Genomic DNA, 22,878 nt, shown 5'->3' on the forward strand with positions numbered 1-22,878 from the left:
ATATAATGGTACGTAATCAAATCTGGGTGTTTTTCCCTCCACGGTTTCAGGGCCAAATTCACAAACCATTGACAGATGGTTGGCGAATTTTTCATTCCCTGGGGAAGAACCACCCACTGATATCGCTCTGATGGGGCTTCCCTGTTAATTGTAGGAACCGTGAAGGCAAATTTTTCACTGTCCTCCGGGTCGAGGGGTATTGTAAAGAAGCAATCTTTCAGATCAATTATTAGCAAATTCCATGCCTGTGGGAGCATAACAGGTGAAGGCAACCCTGGCTGTAAAGCTCCCATGTTTTCCATGCATGCGTTAACAGCTCGGAGATCATGTAACAACCTCCACTTTCCTGATTTTTTCCTGATGGTGAAAATAGGTGTTCCAAGGACTTGTTGACAGCTTAATGTGACCTTGGTCTAACTGTTCTTTGACTAGTTCCTTTAGGTAACGCAGCTTCTCCTCTGGCAGCGGCCATTGGTCCACCCACACAGGGTCTTTCGTGGTCCATGTTAACTTTAAGGTAGGGCAGAAGCTGCCCCCAATGGCCGCTAGGGAAAAGGTGTCTGCAAGATGACTCCCCACTGGGCCAGAACATCCCTTCCCAGCAGCCACAGTGATGTACACATCACATAAGGCTTTATCATGGCTCTGTTTCCCTCTTCATCCATGACTGTTACAAAACATTGACTAAGCTGTGTAGGAGATTGCCCTCCGATACCTGTCACAGGAGCATCAATTTCTTGTAGATCCCACTGAGGTGGCCACGCAAACTTGGGAACGATAGTGATATCCGAACCTGTATCAATCATCATGGCAACATCAGTAAGTCAAACACCATCTGGTACCACCATACTCACGAGTCTTGTCGGACGCTGAGTAGTTATCTTTTCACAAAAGGCGACCTGGGGGGTTCCAGAAGATCCAAAGCCTTTGTTTCCACACTGGGCCTGTCCAGGATTAGGAACTATGGCTCGAAAAGGTATCAATTGGGCTATCCTGCTCAGTGCTGGAATAGTAATAGGAGGGTTGAAAATTTTAATCATTATACCAATATTTCCAGAGTAATCAGCATCAATACACCCTGATAGAACAAAAATGCCCATTTTTGAAGCTGAGGAACGGCCAATCACCAAAGCGGATAAGCCCCTCCCCAGGGGATCAGTGCACGTAGACTCTAATATGTGCACATCAGAATCTCTAATTATTGTGGATTTTGCCACGGCCAAATCGACTCCTGCACTTCCGCAAGTTGCGGAGGAGAGCTCGCAGAGGCAGCCATCGTTTGGGGATATTTGTTTGCCGCGTCCCTCATAACGCGGCGGCTCGCGTTTCCCTGCAACGGTGTACCGTTCTTATAACATCGTGACCGACACTCTGCTGCCTTATGCCCAAACTTTTGGCATTTTGCACAGTTCCCATTAAATCCTTTCGGGCCCACACCTTCAATCCTAAATTTGTTGGGACACTTCCTTTTCATATGTCCTGGTTGGCCACATTGAAAACACACTCCGTGAAATCCTTTATCCCCCTTTCCAGACATTCTCCCCTCCTTGAGTGCTGTGGCCAAAGCCACGGCATGTATTTTAGCCTTCTGCTCTTCTTCAACCATTGGTGCTCGGGAACATACTTCTATCATTTGAACAATTGAGGCCCCTGGTGGCAGAGTAGCCAACAGTTGTTTACAGGATTGGTTCGCGTTTTGTATTGCCAATTCCTTAGCCAATATCGCTTTCATCTCTGGAGGCACATTAGGTGCCATATCCAGGGCATCTTTTAGCCGGTCGACAAAGCCGAAAAAAGGCTCGTCTGGCTTTTGTATTATTTTGGTATATGGTAATTGAGGTGTTCCTATCTGTGACAGGGCAAGAAAGGTTGCTAAAGCTGTATTTTTTGATTGTTGTAATATTCTAGGATGAAGCGCTTCTTGGGCCTCGGTTGCCCGATAACGCCCATTCCCCATCAATTGGTCAAGAGTGGCGATCCTTAATGGATCATCCATGCTACGATTTAAATTTTCCAATTGCTTTTCTTCCAACCTTTGTTGCCACTTTGCTAGCCAGAGCATATAGGTAGTAGAGGAAAGCAGAAGTTCCATTATAGCCCTGCTGTCTGCAGGAACCATATTAGAAAATTTAAACAAAGCAGAGACTTGGTTTCGAACTAGCTTATTATCATATCCGTATTGCATCACTGTTTTTTGTAAACTTTGCACCAATTTCCAATCTAAAGGCTCCCACTTGGGGCCCTGGGCTCCCACTACTACGGGGGCTGCTATTAATATAAAGTTAATATAAAGTCCCCCTGTAACCGAGCATTCTCTACCCATCCCTTATACCGCGCTCCCGCGTTAAAAGTTGGATCAATAGGTGGCGCCACATCCTTACACTTTCCCCCATCATTACTTCCACTTACAGTGGCTCGGAGCCACGACAACAACCCTTCCTCAGCTGGATCGCTTCCTCCAGCTGCTTCTCGTTTCTTTTGAATCTTCCATAACTCCTCAACCTCTCCGCCTAAAAGGCAGCCCTCCAGGCCAAACTTTGTCTGCAAATAATTTTTTGCTTCATCAATTGTCATACTCCCTTCTTTGACCATTTGCAGTACCCACTCTTTTTTCTGTCTCAAAGTCTCTTCACTCGCCTTAAAGCTAGAAGTACCTTTTCGCGCCTCCCATTGTCCCAATTGTTTGTCCACATTCTCCAGCCCCTCTACTATAGCCTTATGGGCAGCCTTATATGCTGCCTTCACATCCCTTGCCCTGGACCCGCCGTCTAATCGCCACATCTGTCCCAATAACTCTGTCATTCTCTCCGCTTGCTCCCGAAGTTCTCGTTGCATTCCTTGGACAATGCCGTCATCATCGTCTGACCCATCCGGGATCGGTGCTTTAATCGGATCCACGTCCATTTCGGGCGCTGTGGGGGGTGGTCGTTCCGGGGGTGGTCATTCCTCCCCCTCCCATGGTGGAAGATCCTCATCCGCTCCCCCCCATACTTCACGTTCAGCTAGAGTTACTGGGCACGCCTGCTGAGGTGAAGCCCCTTTTTCCTTATCGTCCATTTCGTCGCATGGTCTCGGCTCAGTAATTTCAGTCCACTCGGAGTCTCCTGAACCACTCTCCTCCCCTTTTCTTCCGCAGAGTGCTTCTCGCAAAGCAGCAGCAACTTGAGCCTCCCTGTGCAATTGTTCAAGCATTAACCGCACGGGACGATATATTTTCACAAGTCGCCGAGCTTCCTTTGAACCTACTTTGAACCATCCCACAGTTCTTTTCCCACTCGCTCCCAGGACTCGAGCTTATATACCTGAGAAGTTTCCTCTATGAGTTTTTTCTGCTTACAAAAAAGCAGTAAGTCAATTAAATCGTCTTTTGAGATCTCAGTCTCAGTCTTTTGAGCGAGCTTTAACAAACTTTCTATAGTAGCACGCTCCATTGCTGATGCAGCAATTTCCATTCCAGTTGCTGATGCAGCCATTCCCATCCTGCTCCCTGACTCACCAGGTCAGTCCTGACTCACTAGGTCGGCCATGGCCACGATCCGCCTTTCTTCGGGTGCCCAGCTACTTCTCCGCGGGCTGCAGGATCCCTCGCGTTCTCGGCTCCACTCTACCCACGATCATATCACGTCGGGGTCACCAGATGCCGATGCCGACTCCACGAGACGGAATGAACGACACTTCAATGTGAAGCAGGTTCAATTCGCTTTACTATTGTCTACTATGTAGCTTTATACAATTCTATCACCCGTAAGTGCACACACGCGCTAAGCAACAGCATTCCCATTGGTTAGGCTATAATGTCCATGCATAGTTAGCTTTCAGCTGACTGGCATTCTTTCCCAATGCTCTGTTGCTGGGCCTCCCGGATGCTTATCTGGTTATGGCTGGCCTAATTCATTAAAAAGTTGCTAACAGGCGTTATCTTCTCCAGGTGGCCTAAGTTCCCATCGCTTCAGTTCCTCGGTTCTCACCGCCTCAGCTCCTCGGTTCTCATCACTCAGCTCCTCGGTTCTCATCGCCTCAGCTCCTCGTCTTCTTGCAAAAGCGCTAAGGGCCCAACAGGGTGGGATGAGAAACAGGCTTGATTCTGTTTTGCTGCCGAAAGCAATGCTGGGAGCGTGCTTTAGCGTAAGCGTGGAGTTCAGCGAGGGAAGAAGCTCATTTGGAGTGAGGCTGTAAAGAGCATGCCAAGGGAAGCGTGAAGCAGTGCCAAGACTCATGCTGGGCACACTGTGTGGGTGGGATGAGAAACAGGCTTGATGCTGTTTTGCTGCCGAAAGCAATGCTGGAAGCACGCTTTAGTGTAAACGTGGAGTTCAGCGAGGGAAGAAGCGCAGAGCCCCATTTGGAGTGAGGCTGTAAAGAGCATGCCAAGGGAAGCATGAAGCAGTGCCACGCTTGTTCTGCCTGAGATAGGGGCTGATTTAGCTCGGCCGTTGGTTGGGCCATTAAGTTGGTTGCTCGAGCGGGTAGTGGGTTCGAGAACACCTTGCTCCATCCAGGGTTGGCACAGTTGGGCCGCCTCATGTTCCGAGTGGGACTGGGCCGTGCACGGCCTGGGTGCCCTCTCCCCACCCCGTTTCCCTGGAATTTGGATTTGCATTCTCTAGCGAAATGTCCTTTCTTACCACAAGCCCAATACCGCGCTCTGGGTCGGTTTTGGCATGGGGGGAGCGCTGCCAGCGAGTCCCCCTGCCTGGCCACATTTAGAACATGCCATTACGTTGGCTATTGCGGCGTGAACAGAAAACTGAATTGGGGTCAGATGCTCTTCCTTTGCAACATGCTTAATCATGTCTGCGATACTTGACCCCACCGGCAATGATTGCAAGATTTCTTTGGTTGCTGAATTGCATTGTTGGCGTAAACATTCCACTACGATCGGGCTTTTTGCCTCTGTAGGCAGGGACGAAGAGTCGACTCCTGCCTGGAGACGATCCAGAAATTGTGTAAAGCTCTCACTTTCACTTTGCCTTATTGTGGACCATGGCGATGGACTGTCAACAACTCTACAGGCTGTGCGAATATCTTCTCTGGCCGCACGGGTAGTTGTCATAACTTCATGGGCCAGAAGTGATTGCCAGAAGTGTTACCTAGTGTTGTGAAATCTGCACAACAGCTAATCCCTATAATCAAAGGAAACGTCCTTCTCGGGAGGTGAAGAGAGGTTCTACATTTGGGCGTTAGCGGCAGGTGATTTTATATTGTCTTGGACATATGGAGTTAACTTGACAGGTTTTGAGGATGCCCTGATGCTTTCCCATGTCTCACCAATAACGCAAGGGAGGTGTTAAAAAAATTTATCCTTTTAAGTAATCATAGCTAGTTTTGGGGTACCAGAAGAGTACCCCAAGGATTCCTCCTGATCAAAGGCCTCATTTTATGATAAGAATCTTGCAAATTAAAAGGGAAGGTTTGACACATTAGTCCCCTGTAGGCAAACTCTATCAGGTACCTGAGTTCCTAGGAGAAATGCACACTTGGTGTTGTACTTAATTTATTTCCGAAAGACTTTGTCAAATCTTTAGCGCATATTTGCTCTCCATAGTCTGGGGCGTCTTTATCAACCAGGAGACTTGATCTAGGTAAAGCTTGGAATTCAGAACCACTGAAGGAAAAGTGGGAAGGACCTTTTCAAATATTTTTAAAGTGCACACTGCTGTAAAGGTAGAGGGTGTTGAAACTGCTCCAGCTGCCATGTGGCCCGGCCCTCCCCATGCTGGGCACAAAGTGGAGGAGATGCTGAACTCTCTGCGAGCCCCCTTTGGGGCTGGGACACAAGCACACCTGCGATGCTCCCTGTGGGACAATGCGCCACCACTGGGAAACACCCCCTCCTCTCTCAAGTGGGACCCGGGCTGCACTGCCCTGCCCTCGGGGACACCCTGCTCTGCTCTGCGGCAGGGACTTCCTCGTGGGATGGAAGCCAGGCCTCCAGGAACACCGGCTCTACTCCTTGGGCCCTCCTGTCCCAAGGGAAACCAGCACCCAGGGGCCCTCTGTGCCCTCACGCACCCTGGTGCCAGCACAACACCCAGGGCTCTGGGGGAACCTGCCCTGCTGCACAGACATTCTCACACCACCAAGCCCTACCCCATCGGCTCCACCACCTGGAAGGAAACACTATCCCGAGGAGTCCTCCAGGACACAGCCATCCAGCCCTCCAGGACAACACTCCACCCTGGACACCCTCCTGCCCAGAGGCCGGGCTGCACTTGGAGCTCTGCTTCCACCCCTGCAAGGACCCTTGAATGCCTGGATCTTTCTTCACTGCTCCACTCCTGCCCATACAGCCCAATGGACTCGAGAATGTTTTGTTTTCCACCGTGGAGATGTGTTCCTCGCCAGCGCAATGATTGCGAAGGGCAGTTGTGGCCTGGGGTCAGCTGTGCATGTCCTCAGGAGAGCCCTTGTGAGTTGGTGGAGGCCTGGGAGCCCCTGCTGTGCTGCTGGGCTCCTTCTCTTGTCCTGCCACGCACTTTGCAGGTGCCATGTGCTATGGCTGAGAGCAGCCTTGGTGCGGCTCCTGCACTGCTGCCCCTGCCACGGCTTTCTAGGGCTGCAGAGGGCAGAGCAGGCACAAATGTGCCCTCAGCAGCAGCAGGGACCTGCTGCAGCTCTGTCCAGCACTGGGCTACAGTGCTCACTTGCTAATGGAGGTGAATTTCCAGCTCTTGGGTAAAGATGGGAATTCCAGGGCAGATGGAGCAGAGATCTCCCCGGTGCTGTCAGGTGTTTACCTCACACAGAGGGTAGCCCTCCAAAAGCAAGCAGCGCAACCCCCGCCACCAAAGTGCTGGAGTCCAGAGGAGCATCTTGCTGCTGGCCAAGCTTGCTTGCTGGCATGCCGCAGTGCCCCTGCGAGGCAGAGCGCAGCTGCTGGGAAGGGGCTGGTGCCAGAGGTGCGCAGAGGGCTCTGGGCTGGTGGCACGGGAAATTGTTGGCAGGTATTTGTCTGCTGCCCTGGGAATGCTGGAGGGGAAGTGTGAAGCAGAGCAGTGTTCCCTGTAAGGAGGCATGAGCAGAGGGCTGGTCAGCGAGCTCAGCCCCGTGGCTGTGAGGGCAAGTGCTGGGAGTCCCCTTGCCTGCGCGCATGATGCCTGCAGAGCCCAGGCATGCGCAGTGCCCCCGCCGGCAGAAAAGGTGCTGGGAAGCCCTTGCCCCATGCAGGCTGCTTGCAGAGAAGCTGCAGCTTGTCTGCCTCCCAACCTGGGTACAAGGGCCCTTGCAAGCAATGTGTTTATTCTCTGTGCAGCGAGTGTCCTCTCTCAGCACTCGCATTGCTGTGGCTTTTCTGTCACCAACTTTACATGTGGGGGGTGTCTGCCATGTCCCTCACTGGGAAGGAGGCTTTGGAGGTGTCATGCAGAGGAGTTGGAGGGGGTGAAGTTATTGGAACAACCCGATTCCCCTGCTCTTGGCTGCCTCAGCTGTTGCCTGCTCTGCTCCAATGACACCTCTACCTGTTTTCTTGGTCGTCTTGGCTACTTCTCCAGGCCTGAATGTGCAGAATACTCATTTGGAGAGGAGGAACAAAAAGTCCTTATTCCTGGAGTTACCTGCGTTGTCATGGGTGGAGAAGGGGTACACCAGGAGAGAAGGTCTTCCCTCAGAACTCCCAGAGGGTGCTTGGCCCTGGGAAGCATCCGTGTTCCTGTGGCAATAACTGCCCCTCTGGGATGTTCCACTGCTGCGTGGGGGGAGGAGGGCAGTGGCAGGGGCCAGGGGGGCCGCCGTGAGGAAGGGTCTGTGTGTGCTGGACTCCCCCTGGCACTGCTGAGCCTGGCGGCAGAGAGCAGTGCGTGGCCTTGGGCTTGCTGGGTGCCAAGGAGGGCTCCTCACGTAGCCCCATGGTGCTGCTGACGGCTGCCTGCCCAGCTCTGCTCAGCACTGGGCTACAATGCTCACTTGCTAACGGAGGTGAATTCCTGGCACTCGGGTAAGAATGGTAAAGCCAGGGGCAGATGGAGCAGAAGATCCCCCTCGTGCAGGGGAAAACCCTCCAAAAGCAAGCAGTGCAATCCCTGCACCAAAGTGGTGGAGCCAGGAGGGGCATCTTGCTGCTGGCCAAGCTTGCTTGCTGGCATGCCGCAAGGGGCTGCTGCTGGACAGAGCAACCTTCATCCTGGTCCCCAGATTTTGGCATCTCTCATGCCAACAGAAATGTTCTTCCCATCTCTGACATAACAAGCTCAGAAACAAGAACCCTGCTTAGCCAGCATCACCTTTTTCTAATTAAAGACCAGACTTCATAAATGTATTTTAAGTGACTTACTTTCTCAAGGAAAGCTGTGCTGACCTTGCTGAAGCCAAGGTGCCCTCTCCCATGAATCTGTTGGTGCTGGGAGTGCGATTGCAGGTTGAGTGTTTGACTCCAGGTTTATCTGGGGCGATGGGCCAGGGATTATAGACTAAAGGGGATTTACTCTCCTCTGCCTCCCCGTCCCCAAACAGAGTCTCAGAATACAGAATTGGGATTGTGTCAAACCCTGGTTTCTTTGGCTCCAGCAGCAATTCAGCGGCACCCGAAGAGTTAATTTATGGCATGAGAGTTTGGCCATGTGTGAAGAGGCCACTTGGCTTTTAGCAGAGGATCTCTTAGTCGTGCGCCTTGTCCTGTGCTGCTCACGGCGGCATCAGGGAGGCCGGTGCGCAGGGCAGGAGCTGCTCCCTGGGGCAGTGCAGCCCTGCAGCACGGGGAACAGGGACACTGTGCCCTGGGCACCTGTGCAGAGCAAGGGGGTCATTTCTCCCCTTCGGAACTAGCTTGGGAAACAGCCAGATACAGGAATGGAAAGTAGGTTTTTGTGGACTTCCCCACTAATGAGTAAATTCCCAAGAGCTGAGTGCCCAGCTCTAGGTTAGGGGATCAAGTGCAGCACAGGCAGGTACCTGGACACGTAGCCCCTCTTCCGTGCACACCTCAGCCCCAGCCCAGTGCGCTCCTGCCAGCAGCCCGTGTGCTCACAGTGCGCTCCGCGAGCCACTGTGCCGGCCTCTTGTGCGGCCTCCAGGGCCTCCGCTCCAAGGAGCCCCGTTTCTACTGAATCCATGGATGAGAAGCCCTGTGTCCCTGTTCATGTGGACATCCATGGGAAGCTGTTGCTGTCCTTGGACAGCACAGGGACACGCTGTCCTCACCAAACAGCATCCCCACAGGGGGCGACAGTGCCCACTCCCCACAGCCTCTGCAAGGGGCAGTGTGGAGCTGCTGGAGCAGCACAGCAAGGTGTGTGGCCAAACGCACGTGTCTGCCAGCCCAGGCAGGCGCCCTCGCGCCGCCCCTCTCTGCACGAGCTCCAGGGCATGGACTGGTACCAGCTGCTCCCACCACGGCCAGGCCAAGCATGGGATGCAGCTGCCGCTCATTCCTTCCCGCTCATTTCACTCAGGGTTTTGGTGACATTCTGGAAAAAAAATACTTTTTTGAGGAAATTGGGCTGTAAGGGTAGGAGTGGAGCAGGGAAGAAAGATCAAGGCGTTCAAGGCTGATTGCAGGGGTGGAAGCAGAGCCCTAAGGGGAGCCCGGCCTCTGGGCACGCAGCCGCCAGCAGCGCCATGGGGCAGCGTGAGGAGCCCTCCTTGGCACCCAGCAAGCCCAAGGCCACGCACTGCTCTCTGCCGCCAGGCTCAGCAGTGCCAGGGGGAGTCCAGCACACACAGACCCTTCCTCACGGCGGCCCCCCTGGCCCCTGCCGCTGCCCTCCTCCCCCCACGCAGCAGTGGAACATCCCAGAGGGGCAGTTATCGCCACGGGAACACGGATGCTTCCCAGGGCTGTGCCTCACAGTGGCCCCAGCGCTGGCCACGCAGCAGCAAGGCCAGGTGAGCAGCAGGGCTGCGCAGCACCAGGGGCCACCCGTGGTGCCCACAAGATGCAGGGGAGCTGCGGGGCTGCAGGGCAGCCTGCACGATGCCTCCCAGGGGAGGCCCCAAAGCCACCGCACGACACTTGGTGCTTATGGCTGCAAACATAAACAATTCCATTCCGTTGCAGGCTCAGGAGAGTGAAAAAAAATGGATAAAGGTGAAGTTGAAGAGATGGAATGGGAGACCTCAGTGCAGGTACTGTGTGCGCAGGCAGAGGCTGCGCGGGGACGGCTGGCGCTTGGCTCTGCGAGAGCAGCCGCAGGGCTGGTGGCAGAGGTGGCAGGGAGCTCTGGCAGGCCTGGGTGCTGGGGCAGAGCTGCGCCAGGGCCAGGAGCGGTCAAGGCCTTGGGGGCTGCTGCCTGAGCCTGGCACCCTGGCTCTGTGCACCGCCTGCCCCGCGCACACAGGGTACACGAGGCCCCGTGCACAGAGCCAGTGCTGCCGCCATGACCGTCCCCACAAGCTCTCCTGCTCTCTTCCAGACTCTGGGAGCCCAAGGCCTGGGCAGCTGCAGTTGCGAGGAGCCTATGGAGTGGGAGAGCTCCAGCTGCAGCATCCAGGTATTGTCCCTGCTTCTGGCAGCATGAGGAGAGCTGGGGCTCAGCCTGGCCCCTTCCCTCTTTCCTGTTTCCCAAATTAGGAAGAGAGGTCCTGGGGTCCAAAGAGTGCCGGCTCTGGGACCTGCCCTGCAAACGCCTCTTCCTATCTTGCAGGCTCCATGCATGATGTGAGCCCTGCAGGGGACCAGCCTGAATCAATGGAGTGGCTCAGTTATGGCAGTAGCCAGGTACAGTCCTTGTAGCCACTGGATGCCCTTGTCCTTTCTCTTCCCCACGCACTGTCCCCAACAAGGTCTCCTGCTCTCTTCAGATGGTGGGGAGCAGCGGCCTGCTTGGCTGCAGCCAAGAAGAACCCATGGATTGGGAGAGCTCTGGCTGCAGCCCCCCAGGTATGGTCCCTGCTGCCGGCTGCACAGGCAGAGCTGGGGCTGTGCCCCGGCCCCTTGGCGCTGCTCCGCGCTGCCTTTGGGGAGCAGCCGAGTGGGAGCCTGGCCCAGGAGTGCGGGCGCTCTGGCGGGCTGCGGTGCCGGGGCAGAGCTGCACAGGGCGCAGGAGCGCCCAAGGCCTGGGCACCTGCTGCCTCAGCCCCTCTGCCGGCCTCTGGGCTGCGCTGGCCACGCCAAGCCACTGCCAGGGCACCAATGACAGCAGCACTGCTGCCAAAAAGCCCGCTCAGCCGCCAAAGAGCCCCTGCTCCACAGGAGCCCCCGAGCCACTCCTCAGCCCTGCTCACGCCTCCTTTTCCCTTGCAGACCAAGCTCCCCTTCACTCTGGCTGCTGCCAGGAAGCGCTGGGCATGAGGACTCCGGCCCCAGACTATTTTGTGAATTTTTTTCTCTGTAGTGTCACAGTAGTTCTTAGTTGTTGATATTGTTTATATTTTTTAATATTGTTGTTGTTACCCTTATTGTTATTGTTGTCATTATTGTTGTTATTGTTATTCTTTTTTGTCTCTTTTAAATACATACTCCTGTTCAAATGTTGCTTTTTTTTCCAAGCGAGCTCAGACCCAAAAGGCATCCCCACCGCACATCTCTGTCTGGAGCCCTGTGTGCACCAGACTCAGGGGAGCGACAGCAAGAATTTCCTTCTGGCACTTCCATTCACACGTGGCACTAGGGATTCGCAAAGGAGAAGCCCCAGTCCCACCACAGGGCAGCTCTCAACTCTCCGGGTGCCACACACAATGTGTCCCCGCAGGGCCCAAGCCACAGGCAAAGGGAAGCTGTCGCGCCCCAGGGACACGGGGCCTGGAGATGCAGGGCCAAACTCCACGAGCCCCTGGGGGACACAGGGCCCTGCAGGGCTGGACCCACTTGGGGACCATGTCACGGGGGGCAGCGTCCCCGGAGGAAGCTGGTGCAGAAATGGGCTGCTGCCAGGAAGGGCCCCGTGCTGGGGACCACAATGGAGGTTGCTCTGTCCCTTTGCCGTCTGCAGGGCCATCTGCCAGCTGCTCATGGTGACAACTCGGTGCTACAGGAGAAGAGGCCTTACGGCCTGACAAAACCCCACCGCTGCCCTTCCAACATCGCTGCCGTCCTGGGTGCCCGCGGAGCCCTCCCGGGTCACACAGTCACACAGGGGTTGACGTTGGAAGGAACCTCTCGAGATCATCAGTCCAACCCCCTCCTGCACAAGCAGGGACCCCTACAGCACATTGCACAGGATCACACCCAGGAGGCTTTGGAAGATCTCCAAAGAAGGAGCCTGCACAACCTCGCTGGACACCCGCTTCCAGTGCTCCGTCACCCTAACAGTCAAAAAGCTCTTCCTCATATGCACATTGAAAGTGTGTTGCAATTTGTGCCCATTGAAACTGTGTTGCAATTTGTACTCTTTAGCCCTTGGGCTATTGCTGGGTGCCACTGAGAACGAGTTTGGCCCTGTCCTTTTTACATCCTCCCCTCAGCTGATTGAACCTGTTGATACGTTCCCCTCTCACTCTTGTCTTTTCCAGGATAAACAGGCCCAAATCGCTTACTCTTTCCTCATAAGATAGACGCTCCAGTTCCTTCATCATCTTTGTGGCAATAAGCTGGTCACGCTCTGCAAGTTCCATGGCCCTCTTGTCCTGGGTAGCCCACCATATTTCTGCACACAAGAGCCCAGGTGTGGCCTGAGCAGAGCTGAGGGGCACAATCAGCCCCCTCCACCTGCTGCCAACACTCCTCCTCATGCAGGCCAGCATCCCTCTGGCTATCCTTGACACAAGGGCACATTGCTGCCTCCTGCTTGACCTGTTGCAAAGCAGACATCCCAAACCCCTCTCCACAGAGTTGCTTAAGAGAAGCTTGAGAAGTCATTTCTGGAGCCAGGATATCACCTAAGTTCAGGTAGAGATGGTAGTCCTTCATTCATGCTGCCCTTCATTCATGCTGTTGCATACTTCTTTCAAGCGTTCAGGAAGCTGCATGCTTCATTCACACAGTTCTTTGTTCATGCTGCACATGTGCACCGGCAAGGGGGATTTACATGTAAATGACGGACAGAACCAAACCTTCACTCTCTATGAGGAGGGCAGCCTCACAACACCTTCTTGCTCTGCTTCATTCCCTCCCAACCATTACACCACAATTCTCACACCTTGCTACCAGCATGGTCACCCTGCTCAATCACCTCCCACAAAAGACAGGCCTCACAGCTAAAATCACTCACCACTGCATGCTTAGCGAAGCCTCCAAATATTGCCCCTGCTTCCTTTCATCCCTTCCCAGCACAGACACCACAGCTACTCACACATTTCCCCGAGCAACATTACCCTGATAAAAAGCCATCCCTAACACCCAAACATTGCACACAGTCACTGCCAACAACATACTTTTCTCCTCAAGCTTAAGGTAATTCATCTCCCTTACTCAAATTTCTCACACCACTTTTCCCACAGCAAAGACGCTCCAGTCCCCTCATCATCTCCAGAGCCCTACACTGCACTCTCCCCAGTAGCTCCATGTCCCTCCTGTCCTGGGGAACAAACAGCTGGTCGCAGCCCGGCACATGTGGCGTCCCCAGGGCCTGAGGAGGGGCAGAATCCCCTCCTTCGACCCGCTCCCAACGCTCTTCCTACTGCAGTCCAAGGCACCATTGGCCGTCTCAGCCACAAGGACACATTGCTGGCTCTTGGTCAACTTGTTGTGCACCCCAGGTCCTTCTCTGCCTTCTCTGGCCACTGCCTGCACCATGGGGCAAGAGGAGCTGGGGCTGCAAAGGGGAACATTCAGCTCACCTGTTCCTATCCATGTGACAAAGCTCTGAGCAGGATGCGCAGAGCACACCCAAAGGCATGCAGGAGCCCCTCCATTCATCCCAACCACTCACAACCAGACCTTGTACTGCAGTGTTGAAAAATTCACTCTGAATGGAGGCCAGGAAGCAGGCGGGACCCCTTCCCCTCCAGGGGTCAGAAGGATTCCAGGCAGCCTGTCCCTTCAAGCAGCTGCAAAACCCCTTCCCAGAGAGGGAACTGTCCAAGACAGCCCTGGTGCCCCAGTCGCGAGGCAGATGAGCCTCAGCTTCTCTGCAAGCAGCCTGCGTGGGGCAAGGGCTTCCCAGTGCCTTTTCTGCCGTCGGGGGCACTGCACAAACCTGGGCTCTGCAGGCGTCATGCGCGCAGGCAAGGGGGCTCCCAGCACTTGCCCTCACAGCCACAGGGCTGAGCTCGCTGACCAGCCCTCTGCTCGCACCTCCCTGCAGGGAACACTGCTCTGCTTCACACTTCCCCTCCAGCATTCCCAGGGCAGGAGACGAATGCCTGCTGGCAATTCTTCATGCCACCAGCCCTTGGACTGCTCGGGTGCCACCGAGAGCCCTCCATGCACCTCTGGCACCAGCCCCTTCCCAGCAGCTGCGCTCTGCCTCGCAGGGGCACTGCGGCATGCCAGCAAGCAAGCTTGGCCAGCAGCAAGATGCTCCTCTGGACTCCAGCACTTTGGTGGCGGGGGTTGCGCTGCTTGCTTTTGGAGGGCTACCCTCTGTGTGAGGTAAACACCTGACAGCACCGGGGAGATCTCTGCTCCATCTGCCCTGGAATTCCCATCCTTACCCAAGAGCTGGAAATTCACCTCCATTAGCAAATGAGCACTGTAGCCCAGCGCTGGACAGAGCTGCAGCAGGTCCCTGCTGCTGCTGAGGGCACATTTGTGCCTGCTCTGCCCTCTGCAGCCCTAGGAAGCCGTGGCAGGGGCAGCAGTGCAGGAGCCGCACCAAGGCTGCTCTCAGCCACAGCACATGGCGCCTGCAAAGTGCGTGGCAGGACAAGAGAAGGAGCCCAGCAGCACAGCAGGGGCTCCCAGGCCACCACCAACTCACAAGGGCTCTGCTGAGGACATGCACACCTGGCCCCGGGGCACAACTGCCCTTTGCACTCGCTGCACTGCCAAGGAACATGTCTCAGTCATAGAAAACAAAACTTTCTCAAGTCCATCAGGCTGTAAAGGCAGGAGGGGAGCACGGAGGACACATCAAGTCCTCCAACACTGTTTGTAGGGCTGGAAGCAGAGCCCCAAGTACAGCCCGGCCTCTGCGCAGGCAGCCACCAGCAGTGCCATGGGGTTGCCTGAGGAGACCTCCTTGGCACCCAGCAAGCCCAAGGCCACACACTGGTCTGTGCCGCCAGGCTCAGCAGTGCCAGGGGGAGTCCAGCACACACAGTCCCTTCCTCACGGCAGCCCCTCTGGCCCTGCCACTGCCCTCCTCCCCCCACGCAGCAGTGGAACATCCCAGAGGGGCAGTTATCGCCACGGGAACACGGATGCTTCCCAGGGCTGCGCCTCACAGTGGCCCCAGTGCTGGCCACGCAGCAGCAAGGCCAGGTAAGCAGCAGGGCCGCGCAGCAGCAGGGGCCACCCGTGGTGCCCACAAGATGCAGGGGAGCTTCGGGGCTGCAGGGCAGCCTGCGCGATGCCTCCCAGGGGAGATCCCAATGCCACCGCAGGACACTTGGCACTGACCTCTCACATTGCCCTTTTCTCTGCTCCACATGGCACTGGGCTTCCTGCCTGGCAATGGGTCTGCTGGTGGCAAGGTGGCTGCTGCGAGCAGGCCTAATACTGTCTGCTCTGTGCCCCACCGCTCCCATGCACAGAGAAGCCAAGAGCCTCCTGGCACAGAGACCCCTGCTCTCATGGCTGCAAATGACAATGACTTCTTTTCTCTTGCAGTTCCTGGAAACTGAAAAAAATGGATAAATGTGAAGCTGAGGACATGGAGTGGGAGAGCTCGGGGCAGGTACTGTGCATGCAGGCAGAGGCTGTGCGGGGACGGCTGGCGTTTGGCTCTGCGAGAGCAGCCGCAGGGCTGGTGGCAGAGGTGGCAGGGAGCTCTGGCAGGCCTGGGTGCTGGGGCAGAGCTGCGCCAGGGCCAGGAATGGCCAAGGCCTTGGGGGCTGCTGCCTGAGCCTGGTGCCTGGCTCTGTGCACCGCCTGCCCCGCACACGCAGGGGACATGAGGCCCCGTGCACAGAGCCAGATCTGCCACCATGACCATCCCCCCAAGCTCTCCCACTCTCTTGCAGACTATGGGCACCCTCAATCTTGTTGGCTGCAATGATGAGGAGCCCATGGATTGGGAGGACTCAAGCTGCAGCCCCCAGGTATTGCCCCTGCTGCCAGCTGAACAGGGAGAGCTGGGGCTCAACTCGGCCCCTTCCCTCTTTCCTGCTTCCCGCTGCAAGAGGAGCCATGGGACCAGAGCCACCCAGCTCTGTGACCTGGCCTGCAAATGCTTCCTTCTCTCTTACAGGCTCCACATATGGATGGGGGGCTGGCAGGGAATGGGTCTGAGCCAATGGAGTGGCTCGATTACAGCAGCAGCCAGGTACAGTCCATGTAGCCACTGGATGCCCTTATCCTTGTGCTTCCCCACGCACTGTCCCCAACAAGGTCTCTTGCTCTCTTCCAGATGGTGGGGAGCAGCGGCCTGGTCGGCTGCAGCCAGGAGGAGCCCATGGATTGGGAGAGCTCTGGCTGCAGCCCCCAGGTATGGTCCCTGCTGCCGGCTGCATGGGCAGAGCTGGGGCTGTGCCCGGCCCCTTGGTGCTGCTCCACGCTGCCTTTGGGGAGTAGCCGCGCGGGATCCTGGCCCAGGTGTGCGGGCGCTCTGGCGGGCCGCGGCGCCGGGGCAGAGCTGCACAGGGCGCAGGAGCGCCCAAGGCCTGGGCACCTGCTGCCTCAGCCCCTCTGCCGGCCTCTGGGCTGCGCTGGCCACGCCAAGCCTCTGCCAGGGCACCAATGACGGCAGCGCTGCTGCCAAAGAGCCCACGCAGCCGCCAAAGAGCCCCTGCTCCACGGGAGCCCCCGAGCCGCTCCTCGGCCCTGCTAATGCCTCCTTTTCCCTTGCAGGCCAAGCTCCCCTTCACTCTGGCTGCTGCTGGGAAGTGCTGGGCTCATGGACACTAGCAATAACTTCTTATTTGTATTTTTCTCTATACATTTTATATTATTATTATTATTATTAATATATTAATATTATTATTAATAATATATTAATATTATTATTATGTTAATATTGTTGGGTTTTTTTGTCGTTATCGCTGATTACATTGTTGTAATTTTTCTTGTTATTGTTGATTATATTGTTATTTTTGTTGTTGTTTAAATATATATTCCTGTATCATTCTTTAAGTGTTGTGTGGTATTTCCAAGTGAGGCCAGGCACAAAAATCATCCCTATTGCAGATGTGTGTGTGTAGCCCTAAGATTTCAGACCCTAGGGGCAAGTGGGGGCCAGTAAAATTTCCCTCTAGGATTTCACTTCACACGTTGCCCCTGGGATGCCGCAGCCCTTTTTCCACCCTTTTTCTTTTTTTATTCTTTTCACTTCTTATTCTGTTTTTCTACTCTTCTTCTTTTTTCTTATTCTTTACAATTTTTTTTCTTCTTTACACGTCCTTTTTTTCTTTTCCTCTTCTTTATTTTTACTATCTTTTCCTCTTCATTTTCATTCCTATTCTTTTTCTTTTTTCTTTTTTATTCTGTTTTTTCCTCCTTTTTTTTTCTTTTATTTCCTCCAAGGTGGCTCTCTAGGAGAAAATTGTGTCAGAGAAAAGACATGTACGACATCACTGAGCCAAACAGCACTCCCCACAGGCAGCAGGGACCGCAGCTCTGCTCCGCACTCAGGTGCTCCCCTTCTAAATGTCTGCACTCAAACAGTGCCAAAGGGGACAAGTTCATCCTCAGGAGAGCAGCCATTGCTCTCTGGAAAGGAAGGGAGCCTCCAAGGCCAGGCCTGCAAAGGAACAGTGTTTCTTTTGTAGCAATGTGTGTCCATTCCAATGCCAGGCTGTGGAATGTCTTGCTCCTGTAGGGAATAAGTGTATGGTTCCTGACAAAACGGGACAAGCAAGGAAGAAGACAAGGAGGTTGTTGGCAGATGTCATGGTGTGATGGGGAGGTGCAATGCCTGGTTGGGGAAATGAGGGGAGAACACTGGATATTGTCTCCCTCGACTTCAGCAAGTCCTTTGATACTGTCTCCCATCACAGCCTCCTCGGTAAGCACAGGCAGTGTGGGTTAGATGAGGCAGTGAGGTGCATTGAGAAGGGGCTGAATCGGGCAGAGCTCAGAGGCTTTTGAGTAGCCTGAGGATAGCGCTGTGCCCAGGGCTCGGGACTGGCTGCACTCTTGTTCAGCCTGCTCAGCACTGACAGGGATGAAGGCACAGAGAGCTCCCTCCGCATGTTGGCTGGTGATGCACAAGTGGGAGGAATGGCTGCTACAGCAGAGCTCTGGGCTGCCCTTCTGAGAGCCCTGGACAGGCCGGAGAGATGGGAGCAGAGGAAGCTCCTGAAGGCAAGTGCCCATCCAGGGTGGGATGGGAAGCTGGGATGACAGGCTGGGTACATGAGGGAAGGACCTCACCCACACACGACCCATCTGGAGTACTGGAGATTGCTTGCTAGGGACAGGGATAGCTGCTGGGCGCTTGCTCAGAGATGCATGGAGAGAGTCTAGCATATTGCTAGTCCTACATTTACATATAGGACTGTTACATTACTCAGGTATCTTCCCCACGAAACAGGCATCACAAGCCTTTCATCTCACACACCAAGACCACCACATATTTCCCAAGGCAACCCAGGCCCATATCTGTCCTTTCTTTCATTCTCCTCTCTTTCTTCCTTTTGACTCTTATAGCACGTCTGCTTAGTGCTTGCTACTTAGAGTGTCATTCTGCTTAATCGTGTCCCATGCAGCATGGCTTCAGAACAAAGGTATCACTCTCTATGATGAGAGCAGCCTCACAACACCTGCTTGCTCTGCTTCATTCCCTCCCAACCATTACACCACATTTATCACACCTTGCTACTAGCATGGTCACCCTGCTCTTTCCCCTCCACAAAATACAGGCCTCACAGTAAAAATCACTAGCCACTGGATGCTTAGGAAAGCCCCCAGATATTGCCCTTGCTTACTTTCATCCCTTCCCAGCACAGGCACCACGGCTACTCAAACATTTCCCCTAGCAGCATTACCCTACTAAAAAGCTCTCCCCAAAACCCACGCATTATACGCAAATGGCAACAGCTACCTTTTTCCCCAGGACCAGGCTAATCCACCTGCCCTATTCAACCTCCTATCTCTACCAACACATATGGAAGGGGCGAGTAAAGTGTTAACATCTGAAAAGTCACAAACAGGCGCTGATGTGGCAAGGACATGTGTGGAAAATCACATGTATTTTTCAAGGACTGCTCAAACAGGGAACTGGAAAGTCTTGCAGGGACACCCACTGACAGTGCACAACTCGACTCACTCGCAGTGCAAGGAGCGGAGAGTCTTATGCAACTTGCCTGAAGGCTCTGGAAGGATCACCTCATGAGGATGACCATACCGCAGCTATGTCTTCTTCCTTCTAATGGCATAAATGACAGGGCCTAGCACTGAAAAGCTGAAGAGGGATCGGGAATGACACGTGACCTACTCCTGGGGCTGGACCATGAGAATCCCTCACCTCCCCTTAACCTGGGACACCACACTAAGTAAATTCCTTGCAAAGATGAGAGAACCCTGCACATTCAGGAACAAATGTGCTAGCATTTACCAGGTACAAGCAGTGATCCTGTTTGAGAGCTTCTCTTGCCTATCATATCTGCACTTTTGTGTAAATACATCAGTTTCATTCTATTTAGCAGGCTACTTGTACTCATCATTGTGACTTTTATTGCAGAACCTTCTAAGTTCACCAGGTAATTACATCGATTGCTACTAGGTTTTCTGCTCAATGTGGAGTAAATTGTTATGTTCTGACTGAAAAGGTAAGCATAAGGTACTGTGCTGAATTCATTTAGTCCTTCAGCTCTGTTTGGCACTGTTACCAAAATGTTGGAATAAAGAACACCTTAACACCAAGGTAGCATTAAAAAGTAGGCATCATATATTCACCGTGCTAGGTGCACAGGGGAATCTCTCCTCCTAGCATGCACACTGTAAGTTCCATTAACCGCAATTCATATTTCTCTATCATCTACATAGAATCCTTAAGGTTGGACGGGACCTCCAGAGATCATCTAGTCCAACCCCTGCACACGCAGGGTCACCCAGAGCATGTGGCACAGGGCTGCGTCCAGGCAGCCCTTGGAGATCTCCAGAGATGGAGACTCCACAGCCTCTCTGGGCAGCCTGTTCCCGTGCTCCGTCACCCTCACTGCTAATATGTATTTCCTTAAGTTCCTGTGGAACTTTCGCTGTTTCAGTTTGCGGCCGTTTCCTCTCGCTCTGTTGGTGCCACCGCTGGGCAGAGGCCCCCCCGCACCCCAGGAGTGGTGCCGCATGGAATGGTCATACATAATCATCCTCTTCCCTGGAATTAATGATAATATGCCCCACTGTCATGTGCATGTGGGCTCTGTCCATTCAGTTCTCCCAGACGGTCTTTTGGGAGCCCTGTTGGTCATCTTTCTGGGTCCTTTCTATGAACTCTGCTGTCATTGCCCAGTTTCAGATGGTTTCTTGAAGATAGGGTGCTCCTTATCTTCGTCTTCAACCGCTGTTTACTCTTTTGTCTGTATGCTCTCATGAGGTACCAGCAACAGCAGCAGAAATTATGTCCTTAGGTGCATTCTTGTCTGGTGCTTCTCATAACATTTCCCCTCTTGACACTTCCAAAGGAAGATCTCTTGGGGAGTCTCACCTAGACTGGATAATGCCGGTAATACTTTTGCTTCCTACTGCAGCACCATTGAGAACAGCGTACCATGATAGATGGACCACACTTGAAGCATTACACAAGCTTTGATTATCAAAATAATTAAAGTTAGAATGGTCTCCAGCAAAGATGACAACCATCCACTGAGGGGAATTTATCCCATTTCCCTTAAAAGTGTATTTAACAAAGATGTTTTCAAATCTTTTTGAAGATCTTGGGCCTGTGATGCCACGTTTTGAATCTGCTTTATGTGACATTAGGAATGTAAATACAACAGTGATCCACATTTAACTTCAGATACCCACAGACTCCACACTCCTGAGGTAGGAAAAGATCTAGGGTGAGGCAATTTTGCAGCATCATCCCCAGCCTGTCTTAAGAGGCTCTCTCTCTGAGAGCTGTGCGGGCCATTGCCCATCTCTGAGGATCCACATGTTCTTCCCAGGCACTGAAAAGATGAATGTATCACACCCTGGAGAGGAAGCCCTCCAAGGATTTCCCTGCAGTAGCAGAGAGTGGCTTTCCTTCTAGCCAAAAGAGCAATATGCATGGTGAGCATAACGCCAGGGATATCTTGTGTCAGCCTGAGTCCAATGGAAGTATTTAATTCAGGTAGCTTCAATTCTTGGCTGCTTCAACTTGACAGAGATACGACATTCCTCTGGAAATCCATGCTGGGCTACAAACCATGGTCCTTTTATTCCTCTAAAGGGTATTCCCAGATGGTAGCAAAACTTATTGTCTGGTCCTTCATCTGAATTAAAGGAAGGATTTGCCCACCCTGCATGGAAACACTATTCCAGCTTTGATCCCTCCATCCAACATATCTCAAAACCATTTCAGACTCCCTTAAAGCCTCTGCTTAGTATGATTATACTCATATGATTTCTGCTGCTCACATCCTTCCATACTGTCCTTGGATTTAAATTCAACAACCTCTTTGACCCACTTCCGTCCTTCCTGCTCTCCCCATGATGCTCTCAGAGTATTTAAGCCTAGCAGTGGGGCATTTCCCTCTTTTGGCACCTAGCTTTCCTAGGTCTTGAGTTTCTAGTTCTGCTCAATATCATACGCAAGGGCTCCCTACTAGGCTTGCACTAATACCCGGGGGCGGCTTTTGTCCTTGTGTAATGAACCTGGGGTTCAATATTCTCTACCTTTAGAGCAGTGTGCACTTTAAAAATATTTGAAAAGGTCCTTTCCACTTCTCCTTCAGTGGTTCTGAATTCCAAGCTTTTACCTAGATGAAATCTCCTGATTGATAAAGATATCCCGGAGTATTGAGAGCAAATGTGCGCCAAAGATTTGCCAAAGTCTTTCGGAAAGAAATTAAGGGCAACACCATGTCTGCATTTCTCCTAGGAACTCAGGTACCTGGTAGAGTTTCCCTACAGCGGACTAATGTGACAAATCTTCCCTTTTAATTTGCAAGATTCTTATCATAAAATGAGGCCGTTGATCAGGAGGAATCCTTGGGGTACTCTTCTGGTACCCCAAATCTAGCTATGATTAATTAAAAGGACAACTTTTTTTTATCACCTCCCTTGCGTTATTGGAAAGGCATCAGGGCATCCTCAAAATGTGTCAAGTTAACTCCATATGTCCAAGACAACTAAAAATCAACCTGTCGGTAATCCCCAAGTGTAGGACCTCTCTTCACCTCCCGAGAAGGAGGTTTCCTTTGACTATTGGGATTATTCCTTGTGCAGATTTCACAGCATGGGGTAACACTTCTGGCAATCATATGGTTTCCTCCTGTGCATCTCCTGACTGTTTCATTTTCAGCTTCAATCCCCATGGATGTGCTTTTAGGAGGAGGTACCACCAACTCCCTCATTATTGGTGGAGTCATGACACCCTGCCTGACTGGGTTTGTGCCCCATCCACCTGCACTTCTGTTGCATTCCAATAATTCAGACACCCCGAGGGGAGCATAACAGCAGACAACCTGAGGGAGGGCAGTAATTGCACAGAGAATAAAGACGTCGCTCAAAAGGGCCCTTGTGCCCAGCTTGGGAGGCAGACGAGCCGCAGATTCTCTGCAAGCAGCCTGCGTGGGGCAAGGGCTTCACAGGACGTCTCCTGACGATGGGGGCACTGCGCACACCTGGGCTCTGCAGGCATCATGCGCACAGGCAAGGGGGCTCCCAGCACTTGCCCTCACAGCCACGGAGCTGAGCTGGCTGCCCAGCCCTCTGCACGTGCCTCCCTGCAGGGAACACTGCTCTACTTCACACTTCCCCTCCAGCATTCCCAGAGCAGCAGCCACATGCGTGGTGGCAATTCCCCACACCATGAACCCTTG

At 53.4% G+C, this 22,878-nt stretch overlaps 1 protein-coding gene across 1 annotated transcript; it reads right to left on the reverse strand.

The window, feature by feature from the left end:
• Positions 1-222: 222 nt before the first annotated feature.
• Positions 223-2,904, reverse strand: LOC148590975 (endogenous retrovirus group K member 113 Gag polyprotein-like). Its single transcript, XM_088538251.1, has 4 exons — positions 2,762-2,904; positions 1,345-2,066; positions 716-793; positions 223-245 (listed from the first exon to the last, which is right to left on the reverse strand). Exons 1-4 carry the CDS (start codon positions 2,902-2,904, stop codon positions 223-225), a joined length of 966 nt encoding a protein of 321 aa, XP_088394377.1.
• Between the last annotated feature and the right edge of the window lie 19,974 nt (positions 2,905-22,878).

This window comes from Tinamus guttatus, unplaced genomic scaffold, assembly GCF_059628265.1.
Source record: "Tinamus guttatus ecotype Peru unplaced genomic scaffold, ASM5962826v1 Tinamus_guttatus_pri_ptg000945l, whole genome shotgun sequence".
In the NCBI taxonomy this organism is placed as follows: domain Eukaryota; kingdom Metazoa; phylum Chordata; class Aves; order Tinamiformes; family Tinamidae; genus Tinamus; species Tinamus guttatus.

What these genes read in the sequence shown, in the direction of transcription:
- LOC148590975 (XM_088538251.1), bottom strand. Translation starts at nt 2,904, where the DNA reads ATGGACGTGGATCCGATTAAAGCACCGATCCCGGATGGGTCAGACGAT. An exon ending in ATGTGGCGATTAGACGGCGG is followed by an intron (nt 2,067 to 2,761) that starts GTCCAGGGCAAG and finishes TTCCTCTACTAC; the next exon opens with CTATATGCTCTGGCTAGCAA. An exon ending in GTCACGATGTTATAAGAACG is followed by an intron (nt 794 to 1,344) that starts GTACACCGTTGC and finishes TGATTGATACAG; the next exon opens with GTTCGGATATCACTATCGTT.